Source organism: Ciconia boyciana, chromosome 7, assembly GCF_034638445.1.
Source record: "Ciconia boyciana chromosome 7, ASM3463844v1, whole genome shotgun sequence".
NCBI lineage: Eukaryota > Metazoa > Chordata > Aves > Ciconiiformes > Ciconiidae > Ciconia > Ciconia boyciana.
In genome coordinates, this window is record NC_132940.1 from 39,500,999 (window position 1) to 39,523,826 (window position 22,828).

Below are 22,828 nucleotides of genomic sequence, written 5' to 3' on the forward strand. Positions count from 1 at the left end.
CCACTCTAAGGCACAAAGTAAAGAGCAAAACCACTACCTGGACCCCAACAACAATATTATCCATCCCCAGCATGGGACTCTCGCTGTGTTACTGGGGCTTACATGCAATGTCCCATCCCTGATGCTGTCCTCTTAGCAGGGATGCTGTGGGCACCATTCAGGGGGTCACAGAGGGTGCAGGACCACACAAAGGTGCACCAGCAAAGCTGGATGGAGGAAGGTTCCCTGCAGCCATGCATGCTATTTCTGGATCTGCTGAGGAGCTGCTTACGGCTGGATTTGCAGGCAAGCACAGGGGCATATCGACTGTCTGTGCTTTGGAAGGGGCTCAGGAACAGAAAAGAGGCAGGAGATTGGGAGGGAACAGGATTTATATAGAGATCCACGGGGAAAACCCGTGTCTGCAAACATGAGTAACCTAACACCAGGCAGTAGTACCAGCTCCTGCCTGCAGATCCAGGACAACTTCCCCCAGCCCACAGCCAGAGGAACCCAGCGCTTTCACACTCCTGCCCGAAGAGCACTCGCGACACCCACAAAAAGGCACCTTGCCCATGCTGAGCTCCCAAAACCCCCCTCTGCCAGACGGTGCCTCCCGCACCCCCTCGTAACGCTGCCGGAGAATCCTTCAGCCCACAGGTGCTATCGCTCCCCAGGGACCACCAGCCAAGCCGGCCGGGACTGGCAGTGCGGGCGGGACAGGGGCCAGCAGTAAAATTAGAAAACGTCTCCCTGCCAGCCCCTTCTCCAAGCTGCAGGGGCCAGCTGAGCGCAGTTGCTAACCCACACTGTAACCCTTCTTGTTCCCCATTTTGTGGGGCTGGGAGAGTTTCTAGAAAGCCGGGGATTTGCATGGCTTTCCTTTTTGATTAGCTGTCTCTGGCTACTCCAGAGAACCCGGCTCGCAGGTTGATGGGGGCAGAGGGAGGTTGATTTTTTGGGGTCCTTTGGGGCAGAGGGAGGTTGATGGTTTTGGCTCCTTTGGGACAGTCCAGCTTGCACCATGCAATTCCCTTCACTATAGTCACTTTGCACACTGAGCAGCCCTGCAAAGGCTGATCCTCCCCGCCGCAAATGGCTGCTTGTGCCCCATTTCTAGCCCCTTTCCCCCCATCACAGCTGCTGCCCTCCTCCTGCAGCAGTTATTGTTATTATTTATACTTCTAAGCATCCTTTAAGTTTCTGCTGGGGGAGAGGATCAAAAGAGAAAGCCTTTTAAGGATTTCTGCCAGCGCCAGGAAGCGAATCCCCCCCAGCGAACAGTGCTGCTGGGGGATTTGAGTGTAGACAAGTGCTTAAAGCCGAAAAGGGCAGAGAGAGGGGAGGGGGAGCCAGGGGCACGCTCTGAAACCAGACCCCCCCCCGGCCGAAATGCAGCTCCTTCCTCAGCTTTAGGAAATGGATCCCTCCTGCGATTTCCTTTCAAAGGTGACTTGTAACCTCTTCATTAGGGTCGGCTTTGGCAGAGCACTCATGGTGCAGTTGGTAGGGCCAGCCTGCCGGTGCTGCGGCTTGCGGGGGAGCGCGCTTGCCTTTCCAAGGGTGGAAAATAAACACGGCAGCTCGCAGTAGCAGCAGCTCCGCGGGAGGACTGGTGCCCTGGCCATGCTCTGATGGGTACCATGGACTTTAAGACAGATCCCAGTGCAGTAACAATCAATTTGCTGCTTATTGTCCACTCTGAGGAGACAGCAAACAAGCAGAAAGGGCAGAGAGAGAGGCAGACGGAAGGCAGCCAAAGCGCAGGTAACGTCCCGCCTTGCAGTCGGTGCGAGGGAGGGGAGGGCTGCAGGTGCAGCACCAGCTGCCCAGCCGATGGTGAAGCAAAGCAGCAGCTTTGGAGCAGGGTTTGGGCTTCGCTCCCCCCCCTTCCCTTTGCAGACACGCTGCAAAACCCCCAAACTTCAAGCTTTTTTTGTCGAAATCCAGTATGCCTTCACTGGTCCTCCTGGTGCAGGAGAGCCCTTGCTCATACAGTGTTGCATGCTGCATGTTGCTCAGTGTCTAGCTGTGGTGCATGCAACCGAGGGTGCAGGAGGAGGTGACATACGCACGGATATTAATCTGAGAACCACGTTTGCACCTTGCTCTGTCCTGCGGTGCTCTGTCCTGAGATGCCTCCACAGGCTCTCTTGGCTGTGCAAGGGGAGCAGGAGGAAAGCTCAGCAGTTTCACCCCAGACCAGCGCCTACTACTACAGAGTACAGGGGCAAAACTGTTTTGTTTGAAGCGTGTCTAGGCTTTGTCTCCAAGGATGACTCCCCTGAGCCATTTATAGCTACAGTTTGGGACAGTCTCCCTGGCCCAGCTCCTATCCTTCAGGAGATCTTCCAAAAAGCTAAGGCTGTGCTCTGCAACTGTAAGGGGACCCTCCCTGCATAAGTAAAAGGAGTGTTCCTGCTCCAAAATCTTGGGGAAAAGCTAGATTTTCAGACAACCAGTTCTAGGCTAACAAGGATAGGCAAAGCTAACACAGAAGTTGTGTTCATGCTTCATCTAACACGGCATCCAGCACCTACCCAAATACGAGCAAGCCCTATCAAAGCCACTTAGACCTGGACTATTGCACTTTCTTCCTCCTGGTATTTCATACTTTAGTAACAGGGGCTGCAACAAATGCTGCAAATGAGACAGGGAAGGTGGATCCCGATGATACCTGGGTTCAGCTGGAATGATGGGTTACCTGAAAGGTTTCAGGGTGCTTGGCCTCCAGGCAGTGCCAGAACCTCAACCCAGGAGGACAGCCTGCCAATCTCATGTTTATATTTTATAGGTTTGCAGGATGATGGAAATGGAAACAGCAGATCACAGCTACCTCAGGGGAGAGACCTTAATGGTATGTCATCTTCTCACTCTACTGATAAACTAACCACAGTACACAAAACCCATTTGTAAGCTTTTAGCACCCAGCTGTGCCTCTTGAGCATAAACATGCTTGAAACAACCCATCCCTTTCCAGCACTTTGGGGGGCTTCAATGGAGACACACGGAGGGCCTCGGGACATGTGCCATGGGCAGCGTTCCCTCTGTGCTCTCCTCTGCTCTGTGGCCAGGATGCACATTGGTGGCACCGCAGAGCCTGCGCACAGCCATCTGCAGGGGATTCTCCTGCAAGCTGCCATGGAGCTCGGTCATATTTCAGGTGCACGGAGCTCTTACATTTCACAGCCAGCTGATGGCAGGGGAAATTCAGTGCCCCAAATTGCTCACGTTGCAGATCAAGCTTCCAGAGACTTCCCCAGCACTCACACAGCTTAAGCAGGGTCTGGGGTGTGCAAGAAATCTTTGGGGTTTCAACCCATCTATCCACCAGTCCTTTCATCTCCCCGCTCAGAGATCGCTGAGTGCAAGGCAGGTGTTGTTCCTATGCAGGAACAACATGGCTGCTGGTCTTGAATGTTGCCCTGCCAGTTCCTCACCCCTCTGCCCTGAAACAGTTTAGAAGGAACATCTGAAGGGGTTACTGCTGGCTGCACACAGCCAAGCTGCAGGACTGCAATGCAACAGGACAGAGCAGCTCCTGGGGCAGGGAATCGGACCATCCAACTTGCTTTCCTGGTACTCTAAGCCTAATGTGGTGTCTGCAGAGAAAGGCAGGGGGCAAAGGTAAAGCAAGACAACAGGTAATTCTCATGGTACCAAACAGTGGATTCTAGTTATACCAAACAGGAGCTTTGCTTCCACAGACCAAGCAATAGCAGTATACAAAAGCCATGACAATGCTTGATAGCAGCCCTGATCAAAGCCCCTCTGAAATCAGTGGTGGCTGGATGGTGCTTACAGACTTGTAAGTGAGCAAGATTTCATGGCAAGATACAACTTTGAGGTTTTGGGGTTTTGTTTGTTTGTTTGTTTTTGTTTTTTTATAGAAATCTGATGGTCTCAGACACCAGATAACAAAAGCCTCCACTCTGGGAAGCAGATAAATATTCAACACTTTCTCATGCTTCCATTATGCTCAAGGGGGTCTGCAACCAGAGCTGCAGAGACAAGTCAGAGCCTCCCTTACGAGCGAGAGGACGGTATCGATCGTTCACCACCCCGAACTAGTAGCAGGAGTATTTAGTATGCATATGGGAAACCTTTCCTTGCAGCTCTACCTTAGGCACAATTTAAATCTCTGTGAGGATTACTAAGGCATTCAGACGCCAGAGGAGCCGGCAGAGCTCTCACTCCTCTAGCACCGCAGGGGTTAATAAATTCCCCTTTAATCAGCCGTGTTAGCATCTTGGTGAGACCTCTGACACCACTGAGCAGCTGGTGCTGCTGCAATATTTACAAACTGTATTACATAAGCCTCGCCCCAACCTCACCGAGGTAAACAGGCTGCGGCCCCATGCCGCGCCACAAAATCCCATCATTCACGGGCCTGATCCTTGTCACAGCCACGAGGTACGAATGGTATCTGGCCTTCGGGACGAGCCGTGAAAACCAGGTTCCTTGCGCTGGTCTCTGGTGGCTGGCAGCATGGCAATCCCATGACGCTTTGAAAAAGAGCAAGGGATCGCCCTGGCGTCCTGGCCAACGTCCACCCCGCCTCCGGCAAGGCTCGAGCATCCAAAGCCGTGCGGGAGCTATGGCTCAGTGTCACCTGGCATTTGCTGACCGCCCTGACTAACTGTCAGCACAGCCCGGGGGAGCGGATTTATGCTGCCTACAATTCTCCAGGCACACCAGGTGCTCCACGCACCTTCCTCTGTCCAAAGGACCCTGTGGCCAGTTGGCATCACTGAGATGGTCAGTAGCTGTCAGAGCACAGAGGGGAGAGATGAAGACGAGATGCTGAGAACCACACCATGCTCCTGCTCAGGGACCACATCGCCTCCAAGCTCCCCCTGCTGCCCTTCCCTCCCACCCACCTCTCCAAACATGCACCCACTGGTCCAAGCACCCTAACCCCCCACCCCGAGTGGCAGCGCCCGCTCCAGCCCTTCCACAGGCTGGAGCATCCCTCTGGAGTGGGGCCAGGTGTCCCTGGACCAGCAATTGGGCTTTGAAGCCGGAGAACAGGGTCGGGCTTCTTGTATCGTTACTTACTTCACTGCTGAGCAAAGGCACAGATTTAGTCCACCTCCATGCCAGGCACCTCCACTCTCTTCAAAGCGCTGAGATGTTTTCCTTTGTACAACCAGGCCGGCAAGTCTCCAGGGAGCCCTGCGAGCAGGCGCAAGCCATTACTTCTTACTCTAACGAAGGTAAGTGGCAACCCAAGGGATAATGGTTTTTCAGAGCAGGGCTTCAGTGAGCTCCCACTCAAGTTTTTTTGTAATAAAATAACCTCAGAACACCCCAAAAGAGAAAAAGCGCCCCACCCTGACCATTTTGTGATCTTGAGCATGAAGAATTAAAAATCTCAGGGGAGCCTGGAGAATCCTTGGGTCTTGCAGCATGGATGCATGGAGGTGGGTCCTGGAACACCTTGGTTCCCACCATCCCCCTGACCACCAGGATGTAGCATAGATGTAATCAGAAAGCATGATAATAACATACTCCTGTCAATGTGAGATATTCCAGTGCTGATGGAAGGGTGCAAGGGCTGGAAGAAATAATATTGGCAGAAATTTAGCTTAAGATAGCTAGTTGCAGAAGTCCTTTCATAGGGTAGATCCTTGCAAGGAGACATCCCTGCACTAGAGCAGTGGCAGTGCTGGGCTAGCTGCACCCCAAAACACTCACTGGCCAAGGACTTGTCTGGCCACAGAGAACGAGGAAAAAATGCAAGTGTTTCTTTATGAAGGATGTCTTGATTAGGAATAGTAAAAAACATGACAAAAACATCAGCAACCATTTCATACCATTAGTTTATAAAGCAATGGATATAGCAGTTTGGAAACTTTCTCTGGAATTACATTTTTTCATTTGTTAAATGCCTTTTAAACTTACTGGAAGACAGCATTTCTCATCTTTAAATTTGTTTCTTGAAAACAAAGAATTTTAATTTATGGGGGAAAACTGAGAAAGTGGAAGTTGGCAAGAAAACTCACAAAAACCCAAAGATAAAAATAATCTTGAGAAATAAAAAAGAACCCCTGAAAATATAAAAATCATAAGGAAATGATATTGTTTGCACAAATTCATGTCTTTGAGAAACAACTTCATTTTACCTTTGAATTAACTGACAAGATACACCAACCAGCTCTAATCTTGACACCCTGATATATGCAAGCATCCCAGAATTGGAGTAAAACTCTAGGATTTAAAAGGGTTCTTTACAGTTTTTCTTGCCTTCTGCTTTTGAGGCTTTGAAGGACATCAAACTTTTCTGCATAATCACAGGAGACAAAAAAACCCCTTCTTTCTAAAGTTAAATTCTGAGGAAAAACTTATTCTTTGATGAAAGTGCAGATTCCTACCTAATTAGCTGGTTCCAAGAGTTGGCTCTCAAGGAAAACCCCAAATGTCATGAGACTCTCAATAAAATTGTAGGAGGTAGCACATGCAATTGGATGGCAGCCCCAAGGTGCATTAACATCTTGACCTTCAGTCTCCAAAGTAACCTCCGTCTGATCCGAAACAGGGAGCCCATGAGCGCACTGAGGTCCTCCAGGGAACCTTGGTAGTTGCAAACCCTTCTGAAATACTTGCAAAAAAAAAAAAAAAAAAAAAAAGGCAGTCTCTTTCAAAAAGTTCAGGTAATTCTTACAAAACACTCCCTAACTTTTCTCCTTGTACTTCTCTCTATGAAACTGTAAACACAAGACCCCCAGATTTCCATCTGAGTTGTTCTGGAGCATCATGGCATGCAGAGCGCAAGTCCCATGGCATGCCTGGACCGCAGCCGGCTCTGCCAGGCCGCTGCCTCTTACAGGCAACAGCCTCTGCCAATGATTTTAATATCACAAGTCAAACCATTTTCATAGCTCTCAGCCTTTTTGTTTGATTCCAAGAAAAATCAATGAAAGAAATTGATTCTCTGCTTACCATATCTCCATCAAGAGCTATTTAACATGGTGATAAAGCCTTTTTTTAAGCTGCCACATAATCCTCGCTGAGGACCTCTGCTTTATTTATGATCCACTTTATCACCTGTTAGGCTACAATGGGCTGTCTTTTATTTTTTGAGAATCACAAATCACACCAGAGGTGACCAGAGGCTTTCTGGCCGTACAGTTTATCTTAAGGGTGCTTTCTTTTGCCAGGAAAGCCAAGCACTTCGATACCTTCACAATCGCCAGAGCTGCCACTTCTTTTGCTAAAGTTAAGAACTGGCTTCAGCAATGCCTCGGCAGGCAATCCTGCCCTTCTCCTCCATGCCCTGGTTAGTTTTCCCTGTCTTAGGGAGTTTGTCATCGTTTCTTGCAGGAACCCAAGTGACGGTGGAGATTCATCCCAAGGATACTACCCCACAACTCCTCAAGAAACTCTCCTTTGGAAAAGGTACAGCCCAAGCTTTGAATCTTGGCAGAGCAGGTCAAGGATGGGAGGGAGAAGGACCCACATCCTTCCCTTTGCAGAAGCAGGGAGGGCAAGAAGCCCTCTGGGAGCTCGAGGAGATGCTGCACCGCTCAAGCCAGGGTAGGACTTGCGATGACTGTACTAACCGTGCCGGGGTTGTTGCAGGTCCCCGGAGGCTGCCCAGCCTGAGAGGTCAGGACAACAAAGGTGAGGCTCTGCTCTGCCACGGTGTGTCTCCAAGCTAGCCCTCGCCCAGGAGGTTGCTCCCAGGAGGAGACAGGCTCCCTTCTCCCTATGGAGGCTCGAGGCTCTTGAGAGGATGCCAAGCCCTATGCCCGCTCTCCCTGCCAGACAGATGCTGCTGGACCTTGCCAGCTCCTGGGGCTTGAGGAGTAAAATCCTTCTGCTTGTGGTCTCCTCCTCCACAGGCTCTGGGATAAGGCGGGTGGTGACAGTCTGGGGGACGCAACATCCCTCAGAAATCCTCCAGTTGCCGCAGAGCTCTCTGCAGGGTTATCATCTAACAGCTCTGGAGCTCAGCTCTCCCTTCTTCCATGCCTGGGGGGTTTGGCCAGGTGGTGGGCAGGGGTTAGATGTCCCCAGCCCTTGGGCTAGAACAGGAGATGTGGGCTGTGCCAGGGAATGTGGCCCCTGCAGAGCTGCAAGACAGTGGGGAGCAGATGCAGGACACAGTGGCAGTCCAGGCAGCTTGCTTCATCCCTCTCCCCTTGGCACCCACGCTCCACAGGGCATTGGCATCCATGTCTGAGTGCAAGGGAATGGGCAAAGAAAAGCCTCAATTTCAGCTTTTTCCACCCAGTCCTGCTCCCCAGAATTACTTATTTCTGTTGTCTTTTTTCTCCTGCCAACAACTGCTCACCTCATGCTCCCTCCCCCAATTTTCTAGGTTTCCAGAGGACTGAAGCCCCACGGCCACCAGGAGGAAAAGACCTGCACAGTAACTATCATCTGTCCCCTCACCCCACACCGGTGGCATTGTGTTGCACAATGTGGGGCAGCCCAGGATAGGAAGCTCTTCAGTCCTAGAAACAGGGCTTACCCTGCTGCAAGCCTAGACTGAAGTGCACGGACAAGGGATTTAATTTCTATTACCACCAAGTAACACTCAGCTTCCCAACCCTCTGTTCATCAGGGTGGCAGATGGGGATGGCTTTGGGAATATCACGCGTGCCCAAGACCTCCCCAAGGCTCCACACCCAAGGCACGCTACCATGCAAACAGGCATAATGCACACTTCCTAATTGCACAGGGCTACCTGAGTTACTGCGGATCCTGCATCTGCGGGGAGCCTTTGCAGCTATAACCTGACAAAGACAAAAAACTGATAACCAATTTAAAAAAAACCATCCTGTTCCCAAAAGGCAAAAAGTAATTTTCAGAGCTGTAGAAAATAGGAACCTTTAAATGCGTAAATCTGCTTTATCTCTCTTTAGGTCAGTGTAATAGCCCTTTTCAGAGAAAACAGAGATAAACCAACAAGCCTGTTAAAGAAACAGATGCCATGTGCCTACACACTGATTTTGGCAGACGGGCGCCTGCCCAGCACAGGGATGTGCCTGCATCCTGCCTGGCAGGCTGCACCGTCACCGGAACACGGGATGTGGGATGCCCCATAACCCCTCCCTGGGGCAGAGGTTTCCAAGAAAAGCAGGGCTCACATTAACAAAACACCTCTGCAAGTCAGGAATAGACCTTCTGGCCGCCTCCCTAGTCGGCTGGAGCTGGCAGCAAGGGGGCCAGAGTTTTGGCCCGTTTTGGGGAGATGAAGAGCAAGCAGGTGATGAATATAGATTTCAGAAGCACTGCTGGCTTCTCAGCTAGGATAGGATGCTCTTGGAGCCTCTGGTGCATCCCGCTCCCACCAGCACTCACTGAGCATGCAGTGGAGGAGCATCCCACTTGCTTAGCGAGGGTCACAAATAAAGCAGTATGTAACCAGCCAAAGCCTCTGTGCCCCCACACGCAGCCCAAGGCAATTCGCTTCTCCTTGCCACCTCTCTCCAGGCAAACAGCAGCTCTACAGCACCATTCATTCACCTCTCCCAGCACTCAGGAGTCACACAACAGCATTTTCACTTTGTGATCTCTTTTAAATCCTTTTTTCCAGAGAAATAACAATCCTACAGAGATAGCTAGAAGAATCTCTTTAGTCCTGAATGGCTTTGACAGCACATGGCAGGGGGAGAGATTGCTGTAGAGCTCAATTCTTCTTTCACCAGCTCAGAAGAAACAGGAGTGCTGAGCAGACGGCGGTCCAGGGGAGATGTCCATCTGATACGTCTGTGCACTGAGCTATAGGTGGATCACTCGGGTGGCTCACAGATGAGGGAGAACAGTGTCAGCTCATTCAGAGGCTGTTAAAGAATAAGTTATCTGATTAATTAGGGCAAGTTATTAACCCTTTATTCATACTGAGTAGAACCGGAAGCCTAGAGCCTGCAAAGATGCAGAGGGTCAGGCACACCAGTTTCAGTCCAAATGCTCCCCACATAATGTTTCTCATGCGCTTGAATTTGTGCAGAATCATGGCCCTTTACCATGCAAAATATTCATAGCTTTCAGCAAAACTACTGAAGAAATGCAGCTCTTTGCTGAGTTTTTAAAAAAGTAATGTTTTTGCCAGGGTTTCCGCAGCACAGATTTTCCCTGATACTCCTGCAGTATATCCTGAGCACCTCCATATAATATCCTGGGATTTTCTATGCTGTTATACAGTGCCAAAGATGCAGGGGCACCTCCCACTCCAGTATGGCCCAAATTATACCAGACTAGACAGGATGGCTCCTGCTTTCCGTGCAGCTGGCAGGGACCTTCTGCGAATGCCCTCATGTCCTCTGCTCCCTAAGCACCTGCTGATGGATGCCTCCATGGGTCAGGCAGGAGCTCTGCAGTGTCCCCTTGTTCAAGCTTACAGCCAGGAAAAATACCCCCTCCCTTCCCGAGACAATGACAACTCGTTTCTTCCCAGCATATCCATGGGACAAATCCTCTTTGAAATCCATGCCAGTAGATCTGCAGCAATTTGAGAAGCTGGATGCCTACGCATTAAAAGTAAGACTTGCTTTTGCCTCTGTCCTCCTCCCAGCTCCCCTGCGGGGATGTTCCTTGAAACCTAGCTACCAGCACTAACACCAGCTTAGTCTGAGCTATCGGGGCAAGCTCCTCAAAATCTCCCAAACAAGTGAAAAACCATTTCCCTGCAAACAGACATCCCACTCTAGGACAGAAACTATGACCAAAAATACTTCTTGAAACATGGCTTTATATTTCTATTTTTAATGACACTCGAGTTAAAGCAGCCTCTTGGCAGGTGGGGTCTCGCTAGCTTTAGAAGAACAAGGGAGCGGGGAGGAAGGGAGATCTACCATAGCAATTTCTTCACCACAATCTTGTAATGCTTCCTCCTCACAAACAGGTAAACATCAAGAACAGCGTAGAGGAACTCGTTAAAGCCCTGCTTCAACAAGCCCAGACTGATCTGGAGAAAGTCCGCGCCATATGGATGTGGATATGCCATCACATAGGTACGTTGAGATCTTCAGCTGAGAAGATAAGGCTGTTGCTGTCACCCCTGTTACTCTGCCATTGCAGTTTACTATATACCTTGTGGGTTAGTTTCACATGGTGGGTGGTAGGAAGGCTTTCTGGACGTATTAATCCAGAAATATATTCAGAGGTTATCTCACAATCTCTGTTTCCATACTCCCTCTCCTAGCACTGCCAGGCCCTACAAGGTTTGCGTGTAAACAATTTATTTCCACATGATGAATCTGTAACTCCTACCTGATTTATTCACAGGTGTAACCATACAAGTCCCTATCATCTATCGGCCAGAGCATGAAGCCAGGCTGCCAAGCAACGGAGGCTTGGTTGTCACATTCAGAGCCATCCAATGCCACCAGAAATTTCATCTCCACCACTGTCCTGAATCTCCCACCCCACATGCCCTTCCCAGAGCACTCTGCATCCTGGTGCCTTTGCTCCAGGTCTTGGCATAGCTTAGGTACCACCAGAAAGCATCAAGCTGCCTTGCCCAGCTTGGCATCATCGCAGCTGCTTCTGCAGCTCCTCTGTTCTCCCTCTTTGGGCAGCAGACCAGCCCTTGCAAGGAGCAGCCTGGACCCAGCCCAGTGCTCAGCACAGCCCATCCTGTGTGAGGTGCCCTCTTGCCTTTGGCAGTCTCTTGGCTGTTTTCGTAGCCAGCTTTGCCCCTGTGCATCGTGGATACATCCCACGCTCCAGTCTCTAACTGGTAGCTAACTGCATTCGTCCTATTGACACATCCATCAGCCATCTCGGCACAGTGCATCAGAGAGGCCAGCTTTCATAAAACGTGCTGGCACCTGCTCGATTGCTGTTCCTGCCTGTACGTGCACCCTTTCAGCCTTCATGACAGCAGCAGTCACTCAGTTTCCCCTGTCCCTTCCTACCCAACCCCAACCCAGGCAACACTGGTGTTTCAGAAATAACCAAGATGTGAAGAGGACAAGGAAGGAGGATGAGGCAGCATTTGTAGCCTCTCTAGCCTAGCACATCAGAAGGGGCAAAAAGCTTCATGCCACGCCAAGCTCCTTGGTGGGGGGAAACTGGATGTGCAACTTGATTGCATTTTGCATAGCATACGCAAAAATATTTCTTTCCCATTAACTCTTGCGGGAGGAGGGAGAGAAGTACAGCTATTCTTTCCCTCACCTCTTACACATCCTGATGGGCTCTGGTGCAGTGCAGTTCGCTGGCTGAACAGACCAGCTGACAGAGAGCAGAAAAGCAATTTGGGAAGTACTGGCCTAATCTCACGCCCACTGAGATCAGCAGAGCTTTGCCAGCAACTGCAGTTAGCATAGTTAGGTCAATCCCAAGCAGCTTTAATCTTGCCCTTAAATATGCAGACTGCTGATTTCAGTGCATTTCTTGAAACCGAGCATTTGACTCATCCCAGCACCGAGCTCCCATCGGCTGCTGATCATTCAGTCTTTACACTATTAACTCATTTCTGCCTGCCACTGCCTGGGCCAGATCCTGCTTGGGATGGTCGGTCTCATTTGAGTTGGTCCATTTACCTTGCACGCATTCATAGGATGTCTCTGATCCCTGACAGGTATGCTGTGATCTCCTCACAAGATTTTTTACACCATCTTGGCCCTGGTTCTCCTTTCTTCCTGCAGAGGCTGACCCCTATTTACATGCATGGGAAATAAACACAGTGCTAGGAATTTAAATCAGCTCACAAAAATGCAATGCACCTATCCTGGAAGAGCACTGACAATATAAACTCCTTCCTTGTTTGGATTTAAGTGACCTGGGTATCTCTTCCCACCCAATTCAACTCCCTGCCTGTGATGAACTGCTACCTCCATGCAGCAGTAACACTAAAAGAAATTATTTCAGCTATCATTTCTAGCATAAATACAGAGCCACGTGCAGCCAGCTAGCTCTCCATACCCCTCAAAGTGCTCTGCAGCTTTGTTGGTGGCCCAGTGAACAGCCCAGGTCAAGAAAGCCAGCCTTCCCCTACAGGCCCACGAGCCAACCTTGAGGCAGCTGTCAGCTGAGCCCCTTAGATAAAAGTCAAGCAGTTGCAGCATTTCATCAAAGCACAAATACAGCATGTTGCCAGCTTTTTTCCCCCCTCTTCCACAGCATTAAAGGGAAGATGAATCAGCTGATGAAGCGTTCCTTAGATCTTTGTCAGAAAAATATGTTCGTATTTTAAGAAAGAGGTTATGGACATGACCAAGGTTGGTCAGTACTGAATTAACCTTCCCAGAACCAGTTCCTCAAGCTCTGTCTGAAGGAACCCTGCTGTGCTGCTTTTCTGCATTCATTCAAACAAATTAAGATTTCCTACGCTTCCAGGTATTGATATGACTCACTTGCAACAAATCATTTCAGGTATTTCCCAACAAGCTACTTTCCAGGTATTTTTAATACAAATTGCTTGTAAAGAGTGCAAAAAGCTCAATGGTTTCCTTTGACAGTAACACGAGTCCACTCCTTCAAATGCAGAGCTCTCTGTTTTTTACCAGGAGCCCTTGAGATTGTAGATCCCCCCCCGCACGAGGGCAGCCCCTGGGGAGGCCCACTTTCTCTAAAAAAGCAGAGTTTTCCTCCCATTTGGATTCAACTGCTGAATCCCAGCCCAGGCTTAGAACAAACAGTGATGAGAGGCAGACCTTGTCCCTCTCCCCCCACCAGCCATCCACAACATCCTTGTGCAGCATGCGCCACGGCTTGTTTCTCTTTGCTTGCGCTCACGGAGATGAAAAGCAATCCAAGAGTTGCTCCTGCTGCCCGTCGATCCCGTTGCCTCAGGCTTTTGGATGAACTCTCATCTGTGTTCCTTCCCACAGAATACGATGTAGTGGGCTACCATAACAAAAGCCAGCTGTCAAGCAAGCCCATAGACGTGCTTCAGACGGGGAAGAGCATTTGTGAGGGATACGCTGGGCTCTTTGAACAAATGTGCAGGTAAATTAAGCTCAGAAACATTCAATGCCAGGGAGAGTTAACATTCATTGTCATCTCTGTGTCTATTCTGTCTGCCTTTGCGTTGACTGATGTGACTTTAAGCAGGATGTGGAACTTCAGCTTTCAAACCATGCTGTGGAAAAACAGCAAGTCCTAGAAAGGTCAATTTTGCTTCCTCCTCCACCCCCTCCCCCCCCCTCCCCCCCAGCATAATGTACTTTGTGCCATCTGCTGAGCTTCGCATTGCATTAACATAATGGCAGATGAAAACACAGAGCTAATTTGGTTAGAAGCAGCTAGGTTTTTCCTTTGAGTATCTGTATGTGAAGGTTAAAAGCATGGCAAGACTTAAACAAGAAGGAGTGTTGTCTCCAACATGCTCCCATGCAAGAGGTAGGCACAGTCCCAGAAGGAGCTTTCCCAAAACCTTCTGGAGATGCCCTCTCCCCTCCACTACAGAAGCACCACAGGGACACTGCCTCACACTTACCACACTGTTTTCTGCAGTCAATCTCAAGGTGCATCACTGTGCATCAATACTGCAATTCCCATTTTATAGCTACGTCAGCATTTAATGAGTAAAATCCATTCTCCTGCCTACAAAACCTTGTTGACTTCACTGGGGGTTAGTTGCATAAACAAGTGGGATTTCCCCCACAAAGCAGGACTTTAAAACCACAAAGCCATTTCATTCAAGAGGCAGCCCCTTCCTTGGCAGGGATCACAGGCGCCTTGCATATGAATGCAAAGCAAATCCCTTCTCCCTCACGTTTCTCCAACCCAGTAAAGAAAGGAGATGGCCATTGTGCAAGGCAACCCTCAAGCACCACAGCAAGGAGCAGCATCTCACTTCTCACAGCTGTATGCAATAATTTGGCTTAGAAGAGTAGTGAACTCAATGAAGGTGCCTGGCAAGTTTGGGACCAGCCTTATGTAGAAGGGTTGTCCAAGAGGAGAAAACTGGACCTGACGACTCAGGGACACAAGATTGGAAGTGGCTTCCTAACACCGGAAAGCAATGGTGTACTTTCCTAAGAGCATGGGCTTGCAAGGTGGCTCTCCCAGGGAGCACCTTCTCAGCAGAGCAGCTTCCACTTACAAGATAGCTTTCGAAAAAATTTAAGACCAGTTATTAATTGGCATGGGTAAATAACAATTGGCTTTCCACACATCCAAAAAGATTTGGGAAGGTTTTCACCATGAAACAAACAAAATCTACAGGGAAAAGGACATATTTAAAAAAAAAAAAAAAATACTGTGCCAGATGCTAAAGTGGTGAATGCTTCCAACCAGTAACATATCCTGCGATATCGAATCTTGCTTTCTAAAGGGTAAAATAAAGAAATAGCATGATGAAGTATGAATTTATAACTGCATCTTATGGAACAGTTATTAGCAGTTAGAAGTGGGGGAAATTTGCATCTGTTCATTAAAACGCATATGTTTAGTTCATTAAAAACATTAATCTTTCTAAGGATATCTTTTACTATTTAAAGGCTCTGTTGATTTACTCTTAATTCCTCAGTTCCAGGTTGATTATTCATTTCATGATTCGGGAAACCTCCCAGTCATCCAGCCTATTACTTTTGTCAAATATTAGCTAAATGTTTAGCTCCTTTCCTGAAAAAGGAAAACCAAAGACAACACCCCTTTCTTGCAAGGGGATCTCCTCATCCCTTCTTCTTGTGCAGTTCAAGTCTTATGCGGAGTCTAAGCATAAAGGCAAGAGGCAAAGAGCAGTCTTCTTATGTAAAGGTTTTTCAGAGCCAAGTTTTGGGGGAAAAATGGTCTTTTAACATGCCTTTTTTTCCTAGCTCCTGTTGAGGCAACTTTAACAAACAACCCAATTTGCCAGTCACCAGGAGTCCCCCCAAAGGTCCTGCTGAAGTCAAAGGCTGACACTGATTGAGTTCTACTTGTCCCAGTGCCAGCAGAGAGAAGCGTTCCTGTTGCAGATGCAACACTGTCTGCACACTGTCACCTCCGACCACAGCTTTGGCAGCCAGACTTCTTCCCATTAGCTGAGACTCCTGTCACAGAGGAAAGGTGGGCACAGATAGTGGCAAGCTGGCCACAAAACATCAGTTTCCAAACATCAGGCGTAATAGCAATGAACATAAACACAGGCTTCTGACCAACATTTTAGCAGCATTTATCAAGAACTGGCTTCTCAGCTGACAACCAACTCAAGGAGGCAGCATGGCTGAGTGAATCAGGGAGTGTAAATTCATGAATTCAATTTAGGGCAAAACCTAGCAGTCCAGACTTGGGGAGAAACTCCCTTACCAGAATTAATGATGAAGGCAAAACAATTATTTGCACTTGAGAGGTTTCAGCACTACCTTTGGGAGCAAAGCTGACCGCGCTCTCTACAGTGGATCTGCTTAGCTATTCCTTATTTATAATTAGTCTGCAAACAATCCAGGTTTCACATCCTCTTGCTTCTCCTGTTTTCTACAGTCAGTAGCTTTCCTTCTTTTCAGGCACAGGAGTGTACACCTACCTACCGCAAGTATAAACCATTCTGTCTCCCTCTGGAGAAGCCAGATTTGCTTCTTTTTTAGATGAAATCATCAAAGTCAACCTGAAATCAAAGGGAAGAAGGTGTCATTGGATTTCAGTGACACCTGTAGCAAGATCCAGATTATTTCCTACTCTTTTTGAAGCAGAAAAGCAACTTAGCTTTTAACCTCCATGCTGCACCAAGCAGGTGTTGCCAACTGTTTCTTAATTCAGTTCTTCCAGTCCACCTCTTATTGAGGTCATCTTCTACCATCACATTGCCACTTCAAGCATTTTTGGAGATCTTCTCAATCTTCTCTCTGCCTGGTTAATTTATCCGGATAAAGTCATTTCCACAAGAAAGGAGACACGATCACTCTTGTCACCAATACAGGATTTCCCTTTTACAGGATGTTTTAGCCCGGTTTTGTGTCTGTCCATCATTAGAGAGACCACTGTTTAAATGCTCTGACCTTTCTTTTGGGAACTTTGAACACATCCAAGCACAAACTCTTCTTGCTGCTTTGCTAACGTTCACTGTAAGTGAGAGCACAGAGAGAACAAAGGGCAGAACTTGTCCCTTAACGTTCTCTCTGAATATCCCACCTAACAAGAATGTCTAGAGAAACCTAGAAGGATTAGATGCCAATCCCCATGGAATTAGTGGGAATTTGGTACTTAGCTCCTGTTAGGCCCCTTTGAAACTCCTAGGATCAAATCTTCCTTAAAGCTCCTGGGCCACCTCGTAGTCTCAGTTACATCATGTAAATCCAAGCTCTCACCAGTCTTGTCAGTGGAGTTGCTCCAGATTCACTGCCCAGCTCCACGTTAGAATTTGGCTCACAGGTGACTGCAGGCTGGCAAAGATTTTACAGACCACCTGCAACACCAGGTTTCTCAATGGCATTCCTTCCAGGCTTGCCACGTTCATTTTGAATACCTCGTGTGACAGGCAGCGCCTTGCTGTCACTGCATAACAACCGAAGCTAAACGAGAGCTGGCTTGCGTGCTCCCTACCATAGACTGCTTCTCCTCTTTGACAGCCATCTTGAGCAGGGATGGGGTACTGCCATGTTTCTCCTCTTTGTATAACTTGGTCTTCTCTCTGCAGGCTACCCAATGTGACCTCCCAGCTGGGTCTCAATCAGCCCTTTGCAGTTGTGATTCTATTTTTCATACTCTTTCTTAAAGAATTTAAGAAAGAATTTAAGAATTTGATACTCTTAAAGACAGAGTATCAAATAACTAAGTAACACAAAGATGTCAAGGTTTGAGTTTAGTAAGTCTGTATGAGAAGCCAGAGTGACCACCTTCCCTTTAAACCAGCATCGTCTCCATGAAAAAGCAGTCCTCCCTATAAGCACTACTGCACTGCCAATTACCAGCCAGTATCTGTTATCAGACCTCGACTTCTTAACAACCATGCTAATTATCTTCCCCATAAATATCACTTTTATTCTGAGTTAAACCCACATTATGCAGACAATCTTGCTCTTGAAGCATGCACAGTTTATTACTTAAGGTAGCTGTTCCATTTAATGTACTTTTCAATGAAGAAGAAAAATGTCAATACCATCCTACACAAAAGGCAATCCTCTAAGTGAAGCAATTTTAGATTAATGCTGAAATAAGATGCCAATGTTAGAATCCATTGCTATCAACAGCAGAGAGCTTATTAACACAGTGCTTATTTAAATCTTATTTACACATCAACACAGGTATTCATTATTTTTTTTAAAAAAAGACTATTTAATCATTTGTACCCTGGGCAAGCACAAGCTTGCTTTTTAAGGAAACTAAATCAGCATCCACAATCCCATGAGGTCTCAGATATCTTAGTTGGTGTCAAACACCGGGCCTACCATCACAGAGAGAACATAAGCATGAACAGACGCACTTTTAATTTATAATTACATGGGCTAATTGTGGACAGCATCAAAGGGATTCTACTGAGTAACAAGACAGAGAGCAATTAAGCACACTTCATCTTTGTCATCCTCCTCTAACAACATTGAATTGATGGTGCATCAGACAAAAAGAGAGGGAATATGCAAAAACTGGAAGAGAAAAGCCCCTTTCTCCAGTGAGATGCTCTCTCCAAGTGCCTATGCAAAGACTACAGGAAAAAACAACCCCTACACAACACCTCGGGCATCATTACCTTGGGTTACTCTCGCATGTCCACCCCATATGAAGCCATTCTCCAGCACAGCGCAGAAAAATACAGTCTCTGCATGATGTCAGTGGTCAAAGGGGAGAACTTTTCTGTCTCTAGATATGCTGACAGGCTGGTACGGGAAGGCAGTTAAAGGACACTGTACAAAGTGCAGAGATCACCCTATCAGAAAAATACAGCACACCAGCTAACAGCAATTTTCCAAAGAATTAAAAAGTGTAGTAACCTAGACGTTTACCACAGTCATCTATCACCAGGGTCAGAAGTTCAAGTTTTCAAAGAGAGGTATGCTTGCACACTCAGACATTTAAAACCCCTAAGTGCCCTGGGACTCAACTGCAAGGAGGCACCTGAGGAGCTGATGGAGCTGGTCCACTTGACTACAGGACTGAAGTTCTGCAGATGTGCTGGACTTTGCTCCTCCTTTTGTCCTTCCACAAAAGTACGATGACAGGTCTAAAACAAAAGTCTCCTGCTACATCTTGTTGTTTCCTTTTAGTATTGCAGGAATCCAGTGCATGAAGCTATCGGGATACTCTAAGGGGTACGGGTACAAGATGGGGCAGACCTTCACAGGGGACTCTGACCATGCCTGGAACGCCGTCTACCTTGATGGAAGGTGGCATTTACTCGATAGCACCTGGGGAAGTGGTGCTGTTGACGATTCTTTCACCAAGTTCACCTTCAGGTAAAGAAACCATCCTCTATGTTAATAAATAAACCTACCCCAAAGGTAGAAGAAAGCTGATGGGTGTGATAAGAAACACCAAACAGTGACAAATTTTAGGTCCCACAGCAAGACACAAAGCCCTGAACAAGGTATTTGGGCTCCCTATACAAGGGATGGAGCACATACCTGTAGAAAGGCAGTGGCCCTCAGCAGCAAGCCGCATAACTGCTAAAAGTGAACTTGTTTTGCTTATCACATCTTCAGTTTATGCAATACTATGTGACACTTGATTCATAGCTTTCAGCTGCCTGAGAGGTGGTGCCTCCACACTTTCAAACAACAAGCAGTGCCTCCCTCTTCCTTCAGGAGCCCATGGTTGCAGGGGATAGTGCAAATACCCTGGTTTTATCAGGGTACTTATCAGCTCAGCATTTGCCCTGGAAATGGAAGACCAATGCTCAGGTTCCATCTCTGCCTGGACAATTTCAAACCCACAGACCTCAGTTCCTCAGCAGCCCAAAACACTCTGACTTCTTCCTGCTGAGAGCACCACCACTGTGTAGGGGAAGAATTAACTATTTATAATTACTCATTTTCCTTTAATCTCTTCCTTCTTCTCCCAGGTACAATGAGTTTTATTTTCTGACTCACCCGGCTCTGTTCATTAACAATCACTTCCCAGATAACAGTAACTGGCAGCTTCTTAAACCAACCCTGACGCTGAACGATTTTGAGAACAACATGCTGCACAACAGTAATTTTTACATGCTGGGCCTGCTGACCGCACACCCGGAGACAGCTGTGATCCAAACAGGTAACACCTGCAGAGCATCCTTCCTTATCCAGCCCTGCATCTACCACACACTGTCGTGTGTGTAGTGAATTACATTTCCAGCTTGGTTCTGGCAAGCAGAGTGCACTCAAAGCTCTTGGGGCAGCGGAGGGTCTTTTTTCTTTCTTTTTGTCTTTCTGTTTTTTGTTCAAGCTGTGAAAAACTGTTGTAGCCCTTGCTCTAAAAGAAAGCCTCAGTCAGCAGCTGAGGATGAGTTACTCTATCAGACAGAATCAGTGGTGCAAAATTAGAAGTATTACTATTATTTATTAGCAACTCTGGCTTGAAAATGAGATTAAAACCTTTTACGATGTTCCAGAAGTTTGACTTACTGAATGATGGATAAACAGGCACTTCTTTATGTAATACTGAGCACCCCACGTCAGTCCAGCAGCTCTTTTAACACAAAACTATTTGGGTAACACCACTGAACTACAGGGCCCACATTTAAGATCACCTTCCTCAGATTTTAGAAGAGCTGCAGGAATTTAACTAGATCGCTAATTTATGAATGCTAAGAACACAGAGTTAAAACTAAGTCCTAAAATGTTGTTGCCTTTAAATGTTGTCTTCAAGCTATTTGGGAACAGGCTCATAGGGAGGTAGATTATATCTACGTACTGGAGGGTTCCTGCACTTTTCTCTGAAGCTTCCTGGAACAGCTACTGGACTAGCAATCAGGTCTAATCACATCTAATTAAGCCCTTCTGAGCACATGGGCTGACAGTGCTTTCAGTTATATTTCACACAGGCTTTCATATTCTATAGGACCACAGCTCCATTTCAGTGTATATCAAAATAGGATAAATGCACATCTCCAAAACAAAGGCCACTCTTCACCACATTCTTTTTGAGGGACACTGGTCTAAGCAGACAGCTCACAAGCTATGACAATTGCAGCTCTTTGTTTTACTATTAGAGTAGTAGTAATTTATTGGGACAGATTAGTCTTCCCAGAACAGGGTGTACATGCAAAAAATGTACTGAAACTCCTATGCAGTTTCTTTTCTTTTGTATTTCATAGAAAATGGAAAAGCCTCTGTATCAGTGGATTGCCGTTCTGCCACATTATTTACGTTTAAGCTGAAGGGAACAGATGAACACGGTTTAATGACTTTGAAAAAACATGGAATGAAGCTGGATATCTACCCACAGAAGACAGGGAGTCACAAGCTGCAGATCTTTGCCAAGCCCTCCAAAGCCTCAGAAGAGGTCTACAACTGCGTGTTAGAATATGTCGTAGAGTGCAAGTCTGTGGACAAGGCCATGCGTTTCCCAAAGGACCTGCATCAGCCTGTTGGACCAAGCTGGTTCACGGAGCGGCAAGGGTTCCTGAGACCGTCACACCCTGACCCCATCATTCACACCAATGACGGGCGGTGTTCTGTCACCTTCACCTTGGGCAAAGACATAAGCGTCTTAGCCTCGCTGCACTCTGATAATAGCAGCCTGACAGAGGATATGAGAAGGCGGCACATCATGCAAATCCATCATGGGAACCAAATTGAGTTGAAGATCCACCTCCCCCACGCAGGGAACTTTGTTCTGAAAATCTATGCCAAGAAGAAGTCAGATCCTGGCAATTACGACTACATCTTCAACTACCTCATCACTTGCCTGAACACCGAAGTGAAGTGGCCGGCTTTCCCTCAGAGTTACAGCAAGTGGGCAGAAGACTATGAAATACTGGAACCACTCTCCGGCTTGCTGCCAGCGAATCGCAATGTTCAGTTTAAACTCAAAATGCATGGGATAGCAAAGGTGCTAGTTCAAGCTGAGAACACCTACCCTCTCACCCAGAGCAGAGGCTACTGGGAGGGAACCTGCAACACTTCGGGATGCAGAGAGGTGTTTGTGATGGTGCATGAGAATGCTAACCACAGCTTTTACTCACACGTCCTGAAATACGAAGTTGAGACCCAGTAACGCCCCCTCCTTGTTCTTTCGCTCAACTGCATGAACCAACATTTCCAACGTGCCCAAAACCAATACAGCTTAAGGAGATCACTCATTCTCTCGATCAAATCTGTTCTTTCAATGAATGCAGGACAGCACCTGCAGGCTTTTGCAAGACCAAGGGCTCAAAGAAGTTCAAAGAAGCAGAAAATCCTGTTAGGAAAGGGAGCAGCAGTGGAAGAAATTAAATAAAACCCTCACCTATGTTTCAGTAATACTGTCCAAACGTTTTGAAGAAAACAACTGACTCTCTGGCCATAGGTCATTCTGTGCCAGCAGTGATTGCTGGTTTCCAAGTTATGGACCATAAGAAAAGTCTTACAATGGCTACTCCAAGAAGAATCCACCTAGTTATGGGGCAGGATGAAGAAAGTACACTCTGGGTTTTGAGCAGCAATATTGGACATGAGGAACTTCAGGATATTTAAAATGAGTTTCTGTATACCTTTAGTCAAGTTGCAAAATACATCCCAAGGGAGAGAAGTGTTAGGAAGAAGATACGTGACGTTTTCTTATGCACTTCATTGTCTTACAAATTTAAGTGATACTGCGAAATTACTTTTTACACTGACTCTTAAATACAATAAACAAAATCATTTTTACATTTTTATATTAGACTATTTGAATTGTAAACACTTTTTCTGCATTATTAACACTGTAATCATCTCTCAAGCATATAGGTGTTTCCCATAACTAAAACTACAGTAAAATGGAGAATGAAGTTCTCAAAATCACTCCTTATTCCAACTTGTCTATGCAATACCGCAACTAAAAAACTTAAGGGGTTATGTGGAATAGCAGGCTGAGT

At 47.2% G+C, this 22,828-nt stretch overlaps 1 protein-coding gene across 1 annotated transcript; it reads left to right on the top strand.

Moving 5' to 3' along the window:
* The first annotated feature begins 1,613 nt into the window (after positions 1-1,613).
* Positions 1,614-21,990, top strand: KY (kyphoscoliosis peptidase). The gene is made up of 12 exons (XM_072867815.1): positions 1,614-1,746; positions 2,774-2,836; positions 5,133-5,195; positions 7,303-7,377; positions 7,561-7,602; positions 8,303-8,353; positions 10,385-10,467; positions 10,832-10,940; positions 13,767-13,884; positions 19,062-19,250; positions 19,856-20,046; positions 21,089-21,990. Exons 1-12 carry the CDS (start codon positions 1,614-1,616, stop codon positions 21,988-21,990), a joined length of 2,019 nt encoding a protein of 672 aa, XP_072723916.1.
* Positions 21,991-22,828: the final 838 nt, after the last annotated feature.

What these genes read in the sequence shown, in the direction of transcription:
- KY (XM_072867815.1), top strand. Translation starts at nt 1,614, where the DNA reads ATGGGTACCATGGACTTTAAGACAGATCCCAGTGCAGTAACAATCAAT. An exon ending in GGAAGGCAGCCAAAGCGCAG is followed by an intron (nt 1,747 to 2,773) that starts GTAACGTCCCGC and finishes TATATTTTATAG; the next exon opens with GTTTGCAGGATGATGGAAAT. An exon ending in AGGAGGAAAAGACCTGCACA is followed by an intron (nt 8,354 to 10,384) that starts GTAACTATCATC and finishes GTTTCTTCCCAG; the next exon opens with CATATCCATGGGACAAATCC.